At 39.7% G+C, this 21,059-nt stretch overlaps 2 protein-coding genes across 2 annotated transcripts in view; one reads left to right on the forward strand and one right to left on the reverse strand.

Moving 5' to 3' along the window:
• The window catches only part of LOC106084710 (aquaporin), a 225,974-nt gene that overhangs the window by 198,666 nt on the left and 6,249 nt on the right, over window positions 1–21,059 (reverse strand). The window lies entirely within an intron of this gene.
• Window positions 10,936–16,911, forward strand: LOC106084706 (zinc finger protein squeeze). The gene is made up of 2 exons (XM_059363847.1): window positions 10,936–11,629; window positions 13,592–16,911. Exons 1-2 carry the CDS (start codon window positions 11,129–11,131, stop codon window positions 14,957–14,959), a joined length of 1,869 nt encoding a protein of 622 aa, XP_059219830.1. The 5' UTR covers window positions 10,936–11,128; the 3' UTR covers window positions 14,960–16,911.

Raw genomic sequence — 21,059 nt, forward strand, 5'->3', positions numbered from 1 at the left:
GTCATTATGGGTTCAACACTATTGAGGGCTTTATGGATTGTTCACACTTGTAGGCTTACCTTTCGATTTAATTGTGTGAGAAGTGATCGAGTATGGAAGTGGGTTTGATTTTAAAAACATTATAGGCTAAAAAATATTAATAAAATAATTTTAAATATTAATGGAGAACCAAATCACTTCGAAAGTAAAAAAAAAGAAATTCAAAAGTTCAGAACAATGCTTAAAACTTAGATAGTAGGGTATAAGTGTCTATTTTATTTTAATCGAACTTTGACAACAACTTTACCCTCTCTGAGTTGTTTATATATGCAGAATCAATAGATCGGACTTCATTACGAATTTAAATCTCAATAGGCTGTATTTTCCGTGTTGCTTTAAATCATGTCTATGATGTAAATTTTAGCGATCTCGGATTTCGATGAGGGTGTGTATGGAGCCCTCTAGGTCGAATTTGGTGACGAAGATTCTCAAGTTCTCCTTTCCTAGACTAATAATCCATGACGTGCGTGATGTATTTTATATATATATATATATATATATATATATATATATATATATATATATATATATATATATATATATATATATATTGTGTCTTTCCTGTTCCTGCGGTTGTTGGCTTCATTACTCAATGTCGCTGCTCGGGCGCCACTACACTTCACGATTTGGTTTTGGTGGTAGTTAGATAGAGACGCTCCTCATCTTTCCCTAAACTCTTCTTAAATGAAGGGAACTGTGACCTTTGCATGCCGAGTTTCCACAGCCGAAGTGAAACCTTGTTCGCAAGATTGTGTAATGAAATCTCAATAGGCAGCATATCACGCAACTTTCTATTAGTGGAATGTTGAACCCACTCAAGCAATACTTTAAACATGTATAAGTGGGCCCATTCTAACTAAAATAAAATTTTCCATTAAAATTTCATTAAGGAGTAGGAGATATTTCTCTTATATCAATAAGTGCAGCCCGATTAAATTTAAGCTCAATGATAAGGGGACTCCATTTTTATACCGAGTTCGAGAGAAGTTTTAATATGGCAGAATACCCCATAAATATAGCCAGCATTAGTAAGGGGATAATCACCGCTAAAAATTTTGTGGATGTTCACGCCGGGATTGGAAGGCATACGTTCGGCGCCCTAGGCGGATATGCAAACCTCTGCGCCACGGCATTTTAATTCTCAATCTTATTTCTAATCAACACTTGATCAAAACTATGTCCTCTGTACTCTCAAAGTATAAATTCGACAGATCGGTTCATATGCAACCTGCATTGAAACCCCGTAAGGGCTGTCGTTGGGACTAATACAACTTGTTGTAGCAAATTTGCTCATAAAAATGTCAAAAAGACTTCTCTCATATTAAAGAGCCCGAAATCCTTGGGAGTCTTTTTTAAAACCCTCCCAACTGCTACATGGTCGAATATTACAACGGGATCATGTCTTGATTCGTAGCACCTCAGTCTTAAATCTGTAAAAGCTTTTCCATTCCAAGGGTCCCAATTCCGTACTTGTTCCGCAATCACTGTGTCGCATTAGAATTTGTTTTGCAAGTTACCACGATAGCTGTGGATGTACGAGTTTTGTTGTTGAGTTTGGATGATGAGGAGTTGTAAAGCTTTTTGTGGACCTTTAGGTCGTGTTACCTATGAACTAAATGCTCGCCGTAGCTTGTTGACCTTTCTTCTCATTTCGTGGCTAAATTCGTCGACCGGTTTCCCAAATCCTTTTTTCGTAGACTATATAATCGCGAAGTGATTAGTGTAGTCGTCATGTTTTGCCTTTACCACTTCTTCCGTCGTTTGATTCTATACTCACTGCCCTTGCTCGGGCGCCACTTCACCTGAAGATCTTGCCACTTATACTAATCCAGTTTCCCAAATCCTTCTTTCGTAGACCATATACCCACGAAATGAGTGGTGTAGTTGTCATGTTTTGTCTTTACATTGTCTTCCATTGTTTGCTTCTATACTCACTGTCCTTGCTCGTGCGCCATTTAATCTGAAGATATTGCAACTTGTACTGGCGGTCTTTCAAAGATTCCTTTTTTACCATTAAAATACAGGCTCCATTTCCGAACATGGTCCGCACTGGCTCGAATATCCGCAGCTGATGTCGGTGTCCACCGAGAAAGGGTTTCCGTGTAATACGCAGCAGGTCATTTTTCTTTCTGCCATATTTGAAGTGGTTTTAACCATGATCGCGGGGTCGTACCAGTATTTTTTGTCAATTTAAGATGATGCTTCATGCCGCTCCAAAAACCTCTTGAGAACCTTTAGGTTGTACTTTTCGCCTAAGAACCATTGAGGTAGTTTGCCGACCGTTTCTCTGATTTCGTGGCCGATTCGCTGGTGTAGTTTCCCAAATCCTTCTTTCGTAGGCTATATACCCATGATTGGTGTAGTCTTCATGTTTTATATTTACATCTCTTTTCATTGTTTGCTTCTATACTTACTGTCCCTGCTCGGGCGCCACTTTGTCTGAACATCTTGCCACTTAAACTGAGACCCCTTCAACTTTTCCTAAGAACTTTGATATCTGAGTCCTAAATCTGCGATTCCTTTCTTGCCATTAAAGTGCACATTGCATTTCCAAATTTGGTTCACTCTGGCGCGAATATCCTTAGCTGATGTCGGTGTCTGCGAAGAACGGGTGTCCGTGTCAGTATCAATGTATCCCATAAGAGCTGGTGATTCCATATTTTCCCAAATTCTTCTTTCGTAGACTATATTCCTTCGTCGTTTGCTTCTATACTCACTGTCCCTGCTAGGGCGCCATTTCGCCCAAAGACCTTGCCACATAAATTGAGACTCTCTTCAGCTTTCCATAAGAACTTCCAAGTATTCCTTTTCACCATTAAAGTGCACGCTCCATTTTCGAACTTGGTCGCACTGACGCTAATGCCGGTCTGCTGATGACCTGTTTCGGTGTCAGTACCAATGTATCCCATATTTGCTGGTGATACGCGGCACATTGTTTTCGTTCCTGCCATTTCGGATTGGTTTTATCATTAACCATTATCGCTGGGGTCGCACCAGTATTGTTGTCAAGTTTGGATGATGCGAAGTTGTAAGCTTCATGCCGCTCCATAACCCTCTTGATGACTTTAGGGCCATGCTCCTACCCTAAGACTTTTTTCGTCGCCATAACTTATCGACAGTTTCTTTGGTTCCGAAGCCGAAGTCGTGTACCAAATTTCTCATCCTCCTTTTGTAGACTATAAACGCACGAGGCTAGTAGTGTAGTCGTAATGGTGGTTTTATACCTATTGTCCTTGCTCGGTCGACACTTTGCCTGAAGATCTAGCTGCTTAAACTGAGACCCTTCTCGGGCGCTACTCCACATAATTATCTTAACATTATTTGGTTTCGGAGCCCCTTTGACTGATATCCTATTCAGTTTTTCTGATACACCTATACATGGAACTGTGAGCTCAGCTTGCAGAGTTCCCTCAGTTGCCGAGTTCCCTCAGACTAAGCACAACTTTTGACTGTATAATTCCATAAATAAATATCAATAAGCAGTATTTTCGGCCTGGCTTTCAAACCAAGATTGGTCTAGACCAATGGTGGGCACACTACCACTATTAAAAAGACTAAACTGTGTTTGTGTAAGTATCATCAAACATCAACCAAATGAAATAGCTTTGAAATAGAGTCAACCGAACCAAGTAACAAGAAGTTGTTACACTGTACATGTGCGTCGGTTTGTTTTGTGACCGAGGTCATAGGAATTGATGGCTATGCTGCCCATTTATGGTCTAGACTTTGCCAAGTTAAATCCGCTCAGAACCATGACTTGTTATCCATCATCTCCTTCATATTTGTCGGTCGTATTTATATTTTTTCTTATAGAGATGTCCTGGCTTTGATCCTTAATATATCTTTTGTCTAAAACAGGGTCGCCTTGGTCCTCTCCGTAGAATAGACTAATTCCTCGCCGTAGTTCATCGACCTGATATACTTTGCCAATTCTGAAATACTTTGCCAATTCCTTTCTGCCCCTGACGTTGTTTGTTTCTACTCACTGCCCCTGTTCGGGCGCCATTTTCTCTGAAGGACTTACCATGATTTGGTTCTGCCAGTAAAAGGGTAAGCTCCTTTTCAGCTTTCCTCAACTACTTATAAAATGGAACAGGGACCGTACCTTTCATTCCTTAACAACCCCTTTTACCTCACCCCAATCGCAACCATTGACGGCGAGTTTCCTATTTTAAATCTCTATATGTACCATTTTCGGTATCGCTTTCAATCCAAGATTGTTTTAGACTAAGCCAAGTTTGATCCATATAGAACCTTTAACTGGTGTACATCACCTGAAACTGTCGGCCATATATTTTTTTGTTTCTTTCTATTGATCCTTGATATATCTTTCGTCTAAACTACGATCGTAGTGCGGCAAAAATGCACTTTACAGGGCGCACCTCCGATTTTTGCTGAAATTTGGTATGTAGGTGTGGGTTGATCCCAAGAACACGAATCAGAAGATCCCGAGCCCCCCGAGGGCCAAAAAAAAATAAGGGAGTGCAAACAATAAAAAAAAAACAGGGGTGCCCCATGCTAAATCATTGCCGTAGTTAATCTACCGTTCCTCTAATTCCGAGGCCGAATTCGCTGAAGTAGTTTCCCAAATCCTTCTTACGTAGACTTTAAAGCCAGGGGTGCGCCGTGCAAAATAATTGCCAATTGCCGTAGCTCATCCACGGTTCCTCTGATTCCGAGGCCGAATTCGCTGAAGTAGTTTCCCAAATCCTTCTTACGTAGACTTTAAAGTCAGGATGCGCGTAATGTTGTATCTTTCCCGCTCTCACATTTTTTTGCTTCTCTACTCTTTTTCCTTATTCAATCAGAATCGCTACTTGGTACCCATCATCTCCTATGTCACCCTTATCTGTCGGCCATATTTATTTCTTCAAAAGGGGTTTCGTTCTTGGATCCTCGATATATCTTTAGTACAAAAATTGTTGCCGTGATCGTCGCCCAAGAGCTGACTAAATCATTGCCGCAGTTCAATGACCGTCCAGTCATTCTAAGGTCGAGTTCGATGACATAGTTTTCTAGATCAACGACCGTCCTGCGATTCTAAGGTCGAGTTCGATGACGTAGTTTTCTTAATTCTGCTTTTATTGACTAATACACTCATAACAAAAGTCTGCTGACTGTTAGTAGTTAATTTGAGTAGTTCTTCTATTACAGAAGTAGTTCTGCAAGTTTCAGAACAGCAGGCTGACTGTTGAAAAGTCCGTTATGAAGGGTTTGTTAGGAGAAATAAAATTTAAGAGGTTCCGGTTTTTTTCATTTCAGCATATTTTTTCAATATTTCAGTAGATTTTTGCACTACGAATTGTTTCCTAAAGTAGCAGCACTATGTTTGCTAAAAAAACAGTCATATCTGCTTTGCCTTTTTCAGCACACAAAAACTGTTCGTCAAGCAAACATTTTTGCTGGTTTGAAAAATACGTTCGTGGTGAAGTCATAATGTGTTGGCTTCACTACTCACTGTCCCTGCTCGGGCGCCACTTCACCTAAAGATCTTATCATAGTTCGGTTTTGTTGCCACTTTGCTTTTTGTTTGCCTCTCTACCCACTGTCCCGGCTCACGCACCACATCACTGAAGGGTGAGCCCCTTTTCAGCTATCCCTTATTGTAACATTTAATCCCAAGAGTATGCTCATATCCTACGTTACCTAAATCTTTCGGTCATATTTCTTTTTTTCAAGATCCTTGTAATATCTATCCTTTCCTTTGATTAAAATTATCGACTTAACTGTGGTAGTTTTGCTCCTTACCTAAGACTGGCTAAAACGTCGCTGGAGTTTATCGGCCGTTGGTCACTGCCCCTACTCGGGCGCCACTTCGCCTGAAGATTTTATCATGATTTGGGTTCGGTAACAACTAGAGTGGGACCCCTTTCGCTTTCCCTAAATATGTATGGATGGATTTTCGATCTTGTCGATATTCTCCTGTTATATTATATTAAATGGTAAATTTTTCTATCTACCAAACTTAAAATTTTCTGTCTTTAAGTGTGAATATCCCCTAATATTTTGTCAATCACTGTTTTAGATCTTCAGTCTTTGGAAATGTATGAAAAATTGGGTCAAGGGCATGTTTAAACCAAAAAACAACACAAGAATTCAATAAACATAATTTTTCCTCTACATTTGTACAAGCTCTTATCATACTGCAAAACGTGTTTAAAAATGTTTTGCATTAATATTCATGGTGTTATTGAATTTTTCTTCTCTTTTCATTTCACTTAAAAATGGCGCCTATCTTTGTCCAAAAAAGTTTCAAAAATAAAAAGTCAAGAACAAACAAAAATTTACAATTATGCTGAAATTTATGTTTCTAAAGTTGTGTTTTTTGTTCTGTCCAGCACTTCTGTTACAACTCTAAGTAACTTTTTTTTTTATTGGGCACAGTGCGCCACAAAACGTTCCAAGTGCCAAGACAATTTAAATATGGGGTTATTGCTTGATTGCAAAAATACAAAAATGAAAAAGAAGACCAAAAAGATGCATACGATTTTGACTAAAACCGCAAGAGGGGTTTTACGTTTTTGCTGATTTTGTGTTTAAATATGTGTTGTTTGTTTCATTTCGTTTGGTTTCTTTTTTTGCATTCTTGCTATCGAGACACTTTTTTTACATTTCCTATATAAAAAAGAACTCATTTTAAATTTTAGTAAGTAAGTACAGTAGAGGGAAGTTAATGACAAAAACTTACATCATTAAAGAAAAGCGTGCGTGCTTACCACATAAATTCGTCTGCGGAATCGAAAAAAACCGTCTCCCCAAGTTGGAAAACCCGTCCACCTGTAGGCTCTAGGCACTTGGGTGGAAAAATCCGAGTTTGGGTGATGTTAGTGCGTCAGTAGAGCAAGGCCCCAAAAGGGTTCTGGAGTTCTTAGGCCAAACCTTTTTGAGCCCTTTTCCATATTTAATTTTCGTAGAGATATCTTACCCGCCTGAGTACTTAACAAGTATCGCCAGCATTAAAAGTTCTCGACACAAATCGAATCCATTCTTTCGATGTCGTAGGCTGATATGCTAACCTAACTGCCACTGCTGCTCTAATTTATATTTTGCCGATTGGTCTGTGTGACCGTTGGGGCGGATTTCGCGGGTGAAGACTGCCCTTGCCACTTGGCCCAAAATTTTATGTCAGATTCTTACTCTAATCTCAATTACCTTTCATTTAAGTCCTATATTGTAACAATCGGTCTAGATGCCCGTTTTCGGGGGGTTTTGGGTGGGACGTTCCCCTCTATTAAGGTACAAACAAAAATTTTGGAATAACTCCGTCCACTTATCTCTGATAAAATGCAAATTAAGGGGACACTTGGTCTTGGGTCAAGGCTTGAGAACCCCAAACCCTTTTAGTTTTATTTTATTGACTTAAAACCCTCATCCTGATTTCGAATTTACCACCCCCGAATTGGACATACAGGGCCTGCCCTAGCACTTTTCCCATAATTTTGTTACAGATTCTTGCAATACTCTCAAACACGTTTTATTTAATTCCAATATTGTAACGATCGGTCTAGATGCCCGTTTTGGGGGATTTTGGGTGGGGCGCCACCCCTATTATGGTACAAACAAAAATTCGAATGGGTCACTAATTTCTGATATATTGCAATTAAGGAAATACTTCGTCTTGGGTCAAGGTTATATAAAAAAAATTTGGCCCGAGAACCTAAAACTTTTACGTTTTTATTTTACTGGCTTAATACCCTCATCCTGATTTGGAATTTCCCACCCCCGATTGGTCTGTATGTCCTTTTCGGGGGTGGGGCCTGCCCTTGCACTTTTCACATAATTTTGTCACAGATTCTTACTGTAGTCTCAACTTTCTATCATTTAAGTCCAATATTCTAACGATCGGTCTAGATGCCCGTTTTGGGGGATTTTGGGTGGGGCGTTACCCCTATTATGGTACAAAAAAAATTTGGAAAAGCTCGGTCAACTTATCTCTGATAAAATTCAAATTAAGGACATACTTAGTCTTGGGCCAAGGTTGTATAAAAAAACGTTAGGCCTGTGAACCCCAAACCCTATAAAACCTAATTCTACTGACTTAATACCCTCATCCTAATTTCGAATTTCCCACTCCCGATCGGTCTGTATGTCCATTTCGGGGGTGGAGACTCCCCTTGCCACTTTTCCCATAATTTTGTTACATATGCTTTATTTATCATTTATTTTCTTGTAAGTCCAATATTGTAACTATCGGTCTAGATGCCCGTTTTGGGGGGTTTTGGGTGGGACGTTCCCCCTATTAAGATACAAACAAAAATTTGGAATAATACGGTCCACTTATCTCTGATATATTTGAAATTAAGGGGACTCTTCGTCTTGGCTAAAATAAAATTGGCCTGAGGGCCACAAACCCTTTAGGTTTCATTCTACTGATTTAACACCCTCTTCTGCTTTTGAATTTCCCAACTCATCGGTCTGTATGTTAATTTCGGGGGTTGGGCCTGCCCTTGCCACTTTTCCCATAATTTTGTAGCAGATTCTTACTTTACTCTCAAATACCTTTCATTGTAGCGATCGGTTTAGATGCCCGTTTTTTGCCCGTGGGTTTTGGGTGTGGCGTTCCCCCTATTACGGTACAAACAAAAATTCGGACCGTCCCCTCTTCAACAATGCTCGCCGTGTACAAACCTTTGTGGATTATTCGGCAACCGTCTCCCGTCCCCGAACACCATCATATCGGTGAAACCAAGCCAGCGCTATGTCATAAGTCCGGAGTTCATACAGGGATTCTGAACATTCCGCCACTTAATTCGATCGTACTCCTCGATTCCAAGGGCCGCATACTGTCCACATAAATCCGAAACTTCCATGGAGGTAAATCCCTTCATAGAATGGGCCCTTCCTGCCATATTCGTCGGCCTTTTGATTTCCCGCAATACGATGGTGTTTGAAAAACCTGAGGCAACGCTATGTCATGAGCCCAAGTTTGAAAGAGATTATAAAAATGTCACCACGTACTTAGACCTACCTGTCCTCAAATCCAAGGCTTTGATAGCCTGCATACCTCTCACATAAATCGTGAATGTGTTTCGACCGGGGTAAAAAACTACCCCGTATTTCACTTGCGGCTATCGTAATGGCACCGACCTCTGCCTGAAAGACCACACACTCGTCCGGGAGCATTCGATGTCGAGTGCATTGGAGTATACCCTATTACCGTGTCGGACTCCATGTGGGAGTTATCTAAGAAATCCGAGGCCTCATCCTCAACCAACATAGCATCCGTCTCCTACTCCCTCTTTTGGAAAAACAAATTCTGAAGATTCTATCTCGAATCGGGTTCGGTGCCAGGTATTCTGAAAGGCTCCTCAGTCTACCTAACGCAACTACGACATCCAGGTGGAACCGAGGCCGTTCCCTTTCTCCTTCAGCGTGCCATGCTTAGCACAGCCTTAACGGTGCAATTCCGAACATAGAGCTCAATAGTTTGCATATCATTCGATGTCGTCCTTGACGATGCGATTCATCTTCTCTACAGCTTTTCATCATACAAGTGCCCCGTATGTCATAGACAAAGGCCAGGTACATCAATTAAATCAGCTTTGGGCTAATTCCCCACTTTCTACCGAATATCCTCTTGCGTACAGCGCCTTTTGCCTTCTTTTTTCCGTATTCCTTTCCAAGACAGTTTCGAATCTAGGACTAGGCCTACTCTCTCCATGACCTCGCTTCAGATTTCGCTTCAGTTTCCCATTCATGCTTAGATTCGATTGGACTTTTTTATCAAGAGTTTCCGGAGAATCGACGACGACACTCTTCCTTGAGGCGTTTTCCTTGTCACCTAATTTTGACCACACTGACTGGACGGGTAGCTGGAGATATTCCGGTGTATCCCTGTGCGGTTCAAAGCGGCGAATATCGAACCTATCTTCACATTATTAAAATTCTTCTCGATATTCATCAAGTCCGCCATGGCATACTCTTTTGTGTCACGACCTTTCGTGACAACACCTGGAGAGCTATCTTTAACGACCTACCCTTGAAAAAAGCGTATCGTGTCCCACTTAAGTTATGAATCACGTCTCTGCATCTCAACGTTTCGCCCATTGTTTCTCAGACACAGAAGCTACTGAGCCTTTAATCTCGCTTAGCTTCAGTCCATTTATGCACACGACCTATCGCCTCAGTCGCGTAGTGCGTGAATCACTTCTCTGAAACTATAACAGCCAGCGTCTTGCCCAGTGTATTTTAGAAAATGGAGCCACAGAGTCATTGTTTTCTCGTATATTCTAGCCGTCTACACACGTTTCCCGCTGACCTTATGATTCAATCACGTCGTGACTAATCACGCTTTTCTGCAACCATAACATCCATCCTGTCCTCCTCTGTCTCCCAGATACAGCAGCGACTGAGCCATTTTTTGCGCGTACGTTCTATCCGTCTACACACACGTCCTGGTGTTCTTGTGTCAAAATCACGCTGTGAGTGAATCACGTCTCTGGCACTATAATAGCCAGCGTTTCGCCCAATGTTCCTCAGACACAAAAGTCATTGTTCGCGCTTACTTTCCGTCCTTTCCTAGAGCCTCAGTCACATCGTGAGTGCATCACTTCTTCATAATCATAACAGTCGGCGTACACCAGACGTGTCTATCGTTCACTGAGCCGTAATTAGTCAATATTTTCAAAAACATTTTCCCTTCCGTTCAATTTTGCTCCCAACTGTTTGTCAAGTTTAATTGCTAGGTGTTTTTTATATACTTTAAGTCTAGCATTTACATTGAGAATTATACGCATAAATGGCATAAATAAGCCATTGGCCGATCACAATGATGCTTGGTCAACAAAACAAAAACTTCAATAATTTTATGAATGAATTTTTTAGCTGTGGCATTCTTTTTTTTTCCAGAGTTCTGTACTAATCAACAAAAAACTACGTTTCTTTCTTTGCAGAGTTGGCCACTTTTTTTGGGGTTACAAGTGACAGAAGTCAGTTTTTATCCGGAAATCGTTGGCGACGAACACGCGAGCGCATCTGTTCTAGCCAAAGTCTTTAAATGAACATTTAAAAAAAATAAATCATTAAAAACAGGATCTTGTTATCACCTTACACCCCCTCCTTACAACCCCGCTCATAAGCCATTACTTTTATGGCAGATATTTCAGCCTTAACGGCGTTAGCAGCTGCCTCATCATCCGTGTATCCATCTGGTGCCGTAGCCGCCAATAATCTGCATAATTTACATCATCGCCGACCCACCATCGATCAATTACGTTCAATGAATGATCGCAGCGTCTTATCGTCGCTGAGTCATTTGACTACGGCAGATTTGCGTACAGCGCAATTAGTGCATGAATACAATAAGCCATTCAACATCAATGAGTTTCGACAAAATGTTGAACGTTTGGACTATTCGTTGAAAAATGGTTTGGTCGGTGTGAATCTGCAACAACAACAACAGCAGCAACAGCAACAATTGGTGGCCGAACATCAACAGCAGCAACAACAACAGCAGCAGCAGCAACAACAGCAGGCGCACGAACAACAACAGCAACAACATCTGCAGCAGCAACAACAACAGATGAAACAATCCTACAGTCCGCCAAATTCACCGCCCACACCGAATATGACGGAGCAGCCGGAACAAAAGGTGAGAAGAAGTTTTTTTTATTTAACAAATTTTATTTTGAAAAAGAAATCTAAACTTTTTTACAAAAAAAGTTTTGTTAGAGGTCCTAGGAACCTTAAGGTAGGAGAAAAGGGAGGCTGTCCAACTACACTCATAGAAATTTTTTAGTAAAAACAGCATAAATGTTTGCTGAAACAGCAGAAAGTCTGCAGAAAATAGCAGCAATTTGTTGCTAAAACAGCAAACATTTTCCGCTGTTTTCAAATCTTAAAAAGTTAAAACAAGTAATAGCTTGTTGGGCCGGGCCGAATCTTGGGAACCCACCACAATGGATTCTGCTAAAAATTTATAAAAACTAAATTTAGTTGAAGGGCAAAATTAAAGCTTCTAGGAACCGAACAAGGATAATCGAGAGACCGATTTATAGGGGAGCTATATCAGGTTATAGACTGATTTGGACCGTACTTTGCACAGTTGTTGGAAGTCGTGACAGAACCCCGCATGCGAAATTTCTATGCCAAATCGGACTAAAATTGCGGCTTGTAAGGGCTCAATAAGTCAAACCGGGAGATCGGTTTATATGGCAGCTATATCAGGTTATAGACCGATTTCGACCGTACTTGGCACAATTGTTAAAAGTCATAGCAAAAAACTATGTTCAAAATTATAGCTAAATTGGACAAAAAATATGGCTGTCCCGGGGCTCAAGAGGTCAAATCGGGAGATCGGTTTATATGGCAGCTATATCAGGTAATAGACCGATTTCGACCGTACTTGACATATTTGTTAGAAATCATAAGAGTACACAACGTGCAAAATTTCAGCCAAATTGGACGAAATTTGTGGCTTACAGGGGCTCAAGAATTCAAATCGGGAGGTCGGTTAAAATGGAAGCTATATCAGGTTATGGACCGATTCGGACCGTAGTTGGCACAGTTGTTGTAAGTCATAACAAAACACTACGTGAAAAATTTCAGCCAAATCGGACAAAAATTGCGGCTCCCAGGGGCTCAAGAGGTCAAATCGGGAGATCGGTTTATATGGGAGCTATATCAGGTTTCAGACCGATTCGGATCGTACTTGACAGAGTCGTTGAGAGTCCCAAGAGAACATTATGTGCAAAATTTCAGCCAAATCGGACAAAATTTGTGTCTTCCAGAGGCTTGAGAAGTCATATTGGGAAATCGGTTTATATGGGAGATATATTAGGTTATAGACCGAAGTACGGTCCACTTCTCGCAGTTGTTGAAAGTCATAACAGAACACTATGTGTAAAATTTCAGCCAAATCGGACAAAAATTGTGTCTTCCAGGGGCTTTATATGGGAGCTATATTAGGTTATAGACCGATTTGGACCGTACTTCTCGCAGTTGTTGAAAGTCATAACAGAACACTATGTGCAAAATTTCAGCCAAATCGGACTAAATTTGTGTCTTCCAGTGGCTCAAGAAGTCAAATCGGGAGGTCGGTTTATATGGGAGCTATTTCTAAATCTGAACCGATGTGGCCCATTTTCAATTCCAAAAGACCTTAATCAATATTAAGTATCTGTGCAAATTTTCAAGCGGCTAGCTTTACGCGTTCGACCGCTATCGTGATTTTGACAGATGCTCGTACGGATGGCTAGATCGAATCAGAATGTCGAGACGATCCAGAATATTTATGGTGTTACTAACGGAATGACGAGGTTAGTATACCTCCATCCCTTGGTGGTGGGTATAAAAAGTTCGAAAATATCGTAAATATTACAAAAATTAAAAGTCTTCAATGTAATATCAGCAGACAGTGTTTGCTGATATCAGCAGACTAATTTTTCTGAGTGTAAGGGTTATAACCTTCAAGGTTATAATCCATTTATCTTCCCTTTCACTGAGCCTTGTTAACCCTTTATTTATCTACTGTAGCCTCTTTCTCTTGATAAATAATAAATTTGTAAATAATTTTTCCTTTTTTCCTCTCCTCTCTCTCTCTCTCTCTTTGCAGTACGATCCCAATGCCGCTGTCGTGGAACACCATCATCAACAGCAGCAACAGCATCAGCCGAAATCACATCGTTCACATCATCATACCTCACCGGATGGTCGCGAGACCAAACCCTACAAATGTACCCAATGCACCAAATCATTTGCCAATTCATCGTACCTCTCCCAGCATACACGCATCCATTTGGGCATTAAGCCCTATCGCTGCGAAATCTGTCAGCGCAAGTTCACCCAGCTCTCACATCTGCAACAGCACATACGCACCCATACGGGTGACAAGCCCTACAAGTGTCGTCATGCCGGCTGTCCGAAGGCCTTCTCACAACTCTCCAATCTCCAGTCACATTCGAGGTGCCATCAAACCGATAAACCCTACAAATGTAACTCATGCTACAAGTGCTTCACCGACGAGATGACCCTGCTGGAGCACATACCCAAGCACAAGGATTCCAAACACCTGAAGACGCACATATGCAACTTGTGTGGCAAATCCTATACCCAAGAGACATATCTGGAGAAACACTTGCAGAAGCATGCCGAGAAGGCGGAGAAACAGCAGCAAAAACATGCCAATCTCAGTATGCAACATCATGTGCCAGCCGGCGGCATTGGCTTGAGTCTGCAGCGGCAGGTGGTCATGAATGCGGCGGTGGCGGGTGATGCCAATGCGGCCTACTGGGCCAAGATGAGTGCTGATGGTGCGGTAAATGCTGCCACCCTGGCAGAGGCCATACAACAACAGCAACAGGCCCAGGCTCAACAGCAACAGGCTCAGAATGGTTACAATTTCTCAACGCTGCAACATCAACAGCAGCAACAACAACAGGAGCTGCTGCAACATCATCAGCGTTTGGTCAATGGCACGGCCAATGGCAGCGGGGGTGGCGGTGGAGGCGACAGTGCCAACAGCGGCAATACTCCCAACCACTCACAAAGTCCCATTGAGCAGGGTGAGGATCTGGTGATACGTCAGACCTCACAGGCGCAGCAACAACACCAGCAACAGCAGCATCAACAACAACAGCAGCAACAACAACAGCAACAATCCCACTCGCCCAACAATATGGTGGTGGTCAACTCTTCGCCCTATGATGTTAAGACCACATCGGCGTTCACACCCATTCCCACAGCACCACCCCATTTGCAAGCGGCCGCCTTAGCCCAACAAAGACCGCCCCCAGCGGCCGCCTATATATATCAACAAAATGCTGCCGCAGCAGCAGGATTTCCCACGCAGCTGATATCACTGCATCAGATACGCAATTATGCCCATCAACCGGGAGCAGCAGCCGGACTGCTGGCCGGAGATCACCTTTTGGGCCTCAGCGTTACAGCCGGTGGAGCGGGGGGCAAAGACAAGAGCCAATAGTATAACTCTCCCCTGTCGTCGCCATCAGCATCGAGTACGAGTTCATCGACAGCCTCATCGGCTAAAAGGCAAAAATTTTTCCAAAACTCCTCGTCAACGCAACACCACCGACCGCGACAGTCGCAGGCACAGCCACCACCTGAAGATTCAATGGAAGCCTCTCCTGAGGAGAGCTGAACAAGGTTAAGTGGCTAGGCATGTAGATTGAATGATGACGCATGAGAAATCATAGAAAGGTGATGGTGCTAAGTAAGACAAACACACACACACATATACAAAAAAAAGAAAACAAATATGGCGAGAATCTTTTAAGAGACAAACTTATCATTTCACCCCGTAGTTTAAGAGCAAGACGTTATGTGAGAAGCGATATTTTGAAAATATGAAAACGTTACAAACAAAAATCTTAACGCAAATGTAGAGTAACTATCAAACCGAAACTAAGATAAGTCGATTAGTCGAGAGTAGAAACAAAAACAAAAAGAAAAAAACAATTTGAAATTGTTTAGAGTTTTTAGTTTATTTTTCTGCATTGATACTACAAAACGTATCAAAGACCTCTTTAAATTTTCTAAAATGGACACAAAGAAAGGCTTTCAGTTAAGACCTCAGTGGGTTATTGTGTGAAGGGATAAAACCAAGATAAATTCATTTACAGGTAAAGTACCGCAAACAGCCAAGTCAAATTTTTCTAGCGGTGTACGCCATCTGTCAACGCATTTTCATAACGTTCGGTTGTGTGTGTGTGCATTATAGTTAAGAACTATAACACACACATACACAACAAAAAATGACGCCAAGCAGCAACATACTCAAAATCAGAATTGTTGTTGTAGCAGTGTGTTGTACACAGAGGCGGCAGCCCTTGTCGATTAAGCTGCCAATAGACGATAAGACTTGCCATATGAGCTGAGACTTTCTGTATTAATAAAGGTGCCATCACACTACATGTTCTTGTCTTATGACATGACAAATTTTGCTATTGTTAAAGTTGCACACATAATGCAATACAAATGAAATTAACACATGAAAATAACTTTTCAAAATAGCACAGTTATTTTTTCGATTCAGCTGTTTTTGTTGTGAGTTGAATGAAAGCAACCCCAAATTGTTATCATAACTTTATGATTTGAACAGCTTACTCACAATTTTAACAATTTGTAGCCATAAAAAAACTACTTTTTCTCACATTTTTAGGTCATGTCATATAAAAATAACATACTAGTGTGACAAGGCGGATTTAATAAGGTGGTCTCACGCGAACAGCTGTTAACAGTCGGCCAGGTTTGACGGTATTAAGATGTCAGATTTTTGTTTGCATTCTCTTTATTGTCATCTTATTTCTCGCATATTCATACACGCACACAAATTTCATTGTTTGTGTTGGCAAAACGTCGATCAGCTTGTTGACAAGTTGGCGGATTGCACCATATGATTTGTGGTTGTTGTACAAATGAGATCACCTTTAATTGTTTCGCCATGCTAATAGCAAAAATGATAAATCGATGTGTACAAATTTCAGAGTAGCTGTTTTTGAAATTACGTATGACATGTCTTATCGTCTAATGGCAGTTTAAGGACTCCATCGGGTCAATACGCTGTGTACAACCAGCTACCAAGGGATTGTGAAAATCAGAGTTGCACAATACACCGATTTTGACAGATAGTGTGCTCGTTTTTTTTTGTTGTTCGCCAACTGCTCCTACCTATAAATCATTTTATCTTGGATAAAACTATTCAATAGTAATAATATTCTATAATAGCCTTATGGGTCCCTTACACTTGGGGATTTATTCTAAACATTTTTCTTTTCCTCTACAAATATTAAAATTTATTTTCATAAAAAAATCTTTGAGTATTGACGACCCATAGTCCTTCAAATCCGAATTTGCACCCTATAAACATTTTAAAACTACATGACATCTTTTTATTTAAGTTCCATAACCTCTAAAGCAAATTTTTAGACAAAATCTTTAAGTGTGAAGAACCCAAAATAATAAAAAAAAAAAAAATACGAACTTGCTTCATGTGCATAGTTTAAAAGCTAGTTTAAATCGTTTGTTTTTAAGATTATATAACCTAAAAATTCACTTTTTAGGTTATATAATCTAAAATTTCGCAGTGTGAACGACCCAAAGTTCTTCCAATCTGAATTTGCCCCTGTAAATACTTTTAAAGCTATATTAAATCTTTTTATTTAAATTCCATAACCTCAAATGCAAATCTAAAAAAAAAATTCTTTAAGTGTAAACGACCCATAATAAAAAAAATACGAATTTGTTTCAAGGCAAACTATAACTAATTTTTGAGTTTAAAATATAAAATCGATTTTTATACCCTTCATCATGGAGGCCACCGTAGCGCAGAGGTTAGCATGTCCGCCTATGACGCTGAATGCCTGGGTTTGAATCCTGGCGAAACCATCAGACGGTGGTTTTCCCCTCCTAATGATGGCAACATTTGTGAGGTACTATGCCATGTAAAACATCTCTCCAAAGAGGTGTCGCACTGCGGCACGTCGTTCGGACTCGGCTATAAAAAGGAAACCCCTTTTCATTGAGCTTAAAACTTGAATCGGACTGCACTCATTGATATGTGAGAAGTTTGCCCCTGTTCCTTAGTGGAATGTTCATGGGCAAAATTTGCATTTGCATACCCTTCATAGGATGGGGGCATACTTATTTCGTCATTCCGTTTGTAGCCCCTCGAAATATGTATCTAAGACCCCATAAAGTATATACATTGTTGATCGTCATAACATTTAAGACGATCTAGCCTTGTTCGTTCGTCTGTCAAAAGCACGCTAAATTTCATAGGAGTTAAACAAGGCGCTTGAAATCTTGCATAAATAAAGGGTGATTTTTTTGAGGTTAGGATTTTCATGCATTAGTATTTGACAGATCACGTGGGATTTCAGACATGGTGTCAAAGAGAAAGATGCTCAGTATGCTTTGACATTTCATCATGAATAGACTTACTAACGAGCAACGCTTGCAAATCATTGAATTTTATTACCAAAATCAGTGTTCGGTTCGAAATGTGTTCAAATTTTGACAAATTTTTTTCAGCGATGAGGCTCATTTCTGGTTGAATGGCTACGTAAATAAGCAAAATTGCCGCATTTGGAGTGAAGAGCAACCAGAAGCCGTTCAAGAACTGCCCATGCATCCCGAAAAATGCACTGTTTGGTGTGGTTTGTACGCTGGTGGAATCATTGGACCGTATTTTTTCAAAGATGCTGTTGGACGCAACGTTACGGTGAATGAACACATTTCGAACCGAACACTGATTTTGGTAATAAAATTCAATGATTTGCAAGCGTTGCTCGTTAGTAAGTCTATTCATGATGAAATGTCAAAGCATACTGAGCATCTTTCTCTTTGACACCATGTCTCAAATTCCACGTGATCTGTCAAATACTAATGCATGAAAATCCTAACCTCAAAAAAATCACCCTTTACTACTTGTTAGTGGAGGTCGGTTGGGATTCTGAATGGGGCAAATCGGTCCATGTTTTGATATAGCTGCCATATAAACTGATCTTGGGTCTTGACTTCTTTATCTTTTAATCTGATATAGCTGTCATGTAAACTGATCTCCCGATTAGACTTCTTGAGCTTCTGAAGGGAGCACTTTTTATCCGATTTGGCTGAAATTTTGCGTATGTCGTTTTGGTATCAATTATGCTCTAAATCGGTTGGTTACCTGATATAGCTGCCATATAAACCGATCTCCGAATTTGATAGTCTGAGCCACTGGAGGGCGGAAGTTTTATCCGATTTGCTTGAAATTTTGGAGGTGGTGTTTTTCTATGACTTGTACGAGATGTAAGAGATCTGTAAGTGTGAACGACCCATGGGGCTCATACAACAAATCTTTGAATTTACTTCATATGCATACTTTCAAAACAAAATCGATTTTTAAGTTGCATAGGTTAATACTGGATTAACTGAATAAGGTAAAGCCCAGCCATCAGCCGACATACAATTTGTTTTATTTTTTGGCAGTACTTAGCATTGAGGATGTCAACTTGTTCTCTTTTTACATTTAAGCTTTGTTTATATTTTCTTCTATATGATGACATTTTCAATCGGTATATTTGACATCCTTAATGATGTTTATGGGGCCTATCCACTTTATGTTTTCGCATGTGACCTTAAACCCCGTTTACACTGCTCATTAAATCCGGATTTAAGGCTCTCGTCAGCTGATTTTATAAAGGGAAAGGAAAACAGACGACCGAGTCATTAAATCCGGATTTAAAGAGCAGTGTAAACGAGATTTAAACTTCTATCAGTGAATCCTGGGTTAAAAGGTGAATTTTGGATACAAAAAAATTTCAATTTAAAGCTTTGTTAGTGTAATTTTCCATTTAAAATTTGCAGGAGAGTTAGAACACGCTATACTCTCTTTTGTTTCTGAGCCAATCGGCTCAGAATCACTTTCTGATTCAATTTAGCTATGTCTGTCTGTGCTAAGGCGGTTAACAGTCGGTCAGGTTTGACAGTATTAGGATGACAGATTTTTGTTTGCATTCTCTTTCTTTTCTCGCATATTCCATTCCTTTCTCGCATATTCCCTGCTCCATATTCCTTAATAACTTTTCCTTCGACTGCTTGTGGTTTGCTTCGATTCGCCGTATGGGACGTTTACACCTAAAGAAATATCTGTAAGATTTTTCTTAAAATTTTGAAAAAAAAATTATTTTCTCAATGAAATTTAAGTCGAAAATCTTCTTAAAAAATTCTTCAACTGTTTTTCACCTGGAGGGTCGTCACCTTATGGGTCGTACAAACAAAAATTTTTTTTAATATCTGTGCAAAAATGACAGAAATTGTTAGTTAAAAGATTAGATATCAGCTTTTTAAACAAGATAAGTATTGTTTTGTATAATACCGGCACGTTTGCGTCGAAATTCGATGTCTTCTAGAGGCTAAAGTATTTTGTAACAAATTTTTGGCACTTTTTCAAAAAAATCCTAACATGTGTACGCTCCATTAGAATTTTTTTCATTGAAACTTAAAAAGAAGTTTGCATATTTTTTAGATAAAAAGGACTCCAAAAGTATAATTCTACACATCGCATGAAGTTGTTATCTTGAGAAACCAACAAATAGTGGAATATTTCCTGTGTTGTTATATTCTATTTACATAACCCTAAAAGCCTTTCTTTGTCTTGCATTGCTTTGTAATAAAAAATAAAACATTCGACAACTCTTTCCCCTTAAAAATATTTCAAACCTCAGGTTAGTTTCGAAATAACTTCGTATGTTTATTTTTTATAAAAACTCTACATTTTTATAAGTTGTAAAAGGATTTAGGATAAATTTAATCTAAAATAATAAAAATAAAACAATTTCAATAAGTTATAATACTCTGTGCCACAATAGTGGTAAAGGATACACAAATATCTGTTTGTGGAAATGGAAAAGGAACGGTTTTTTATCCCATTTTTTCTACAAACTGAGAATTACCGCAAGAGTATAAACCTTGATTTCTTTACAAAGAGGTGCTGCTTTGAGAAACGCCTTTCGGCTGAAAACAATTTTTTGTATTGCCCAAAACGAAACGAGACTTTCTTACGATTTGACTCTTTTGGTCCTTTTGCCTTCACAACTTAAAAAAATCCCAAGAGTTTTTTTATTTATAATATTTTCTATTTTTTTTACTAAACTTCAGGATTCACTGAATAAGGTTAAGCCAAGCGATCAGCCGACATAGAATTTGTTTAATATTTGGCAGTACTTGACATTGAGGATGTCAACTTGTTCTCTTTCTACATTCATTCTTTGTTTACGTTTTCTACTATTTGATGACATTTTCAATCGACAGATTTGGCATCCTCAAAGATGTTCATGGGGCCTATACACTTTATGTTTCCGCAAGTAACCTAATCTTCTCTTAGTGAATCCTGCCTAAAATCCAAGAAAAACTCTTTGATATTTGGAAAAATCAATGCCTAAGTAAGGCATTTTTTTCAAATATTTCATGACTTTTTCTTAAAGGCCCTACCAATAAAGAATTTATTTATTTATTATGTTTATTGCTGGCTCAAAACCATAAAATAAAATTTTCTCCCGGTGAGATTATAATCTATACGT

This window comes from Stomoxys calcitrans, chromosome 2 (genome assembly GCF_963082655.1).
Source record: "Stomoxys calcitrans chromosome 2, idStoCalc2.1, whole genome shotgun sequence".
In the NCBI taxonomy this organism is placed as follows: Eukaryota; Metazoa; Arthropoda; class Insecta; order Diptera; family Muscidae; genus Stomoxys; species Stomoxys calcitrans.

What these genes read in the sequence shown, in the direction of transcription:
- LOC106084706 (XM_059363847.1), top strand. Translation starts at nt 11,129, where the DNA reads ATGGCAGATATTTCAGCCTTAACGGCGTTAGCAGCTGCCTCATCATCC. An exon ending in CGGAGCAGCCGGAACAAAAG is followed by an intron (nt 11,630 to 13,591) that starts GTGAGAAGAAGT and finishes CTCTCTTTGCAG; the next exon opens with TACGATCCCAATGCCGCTGT.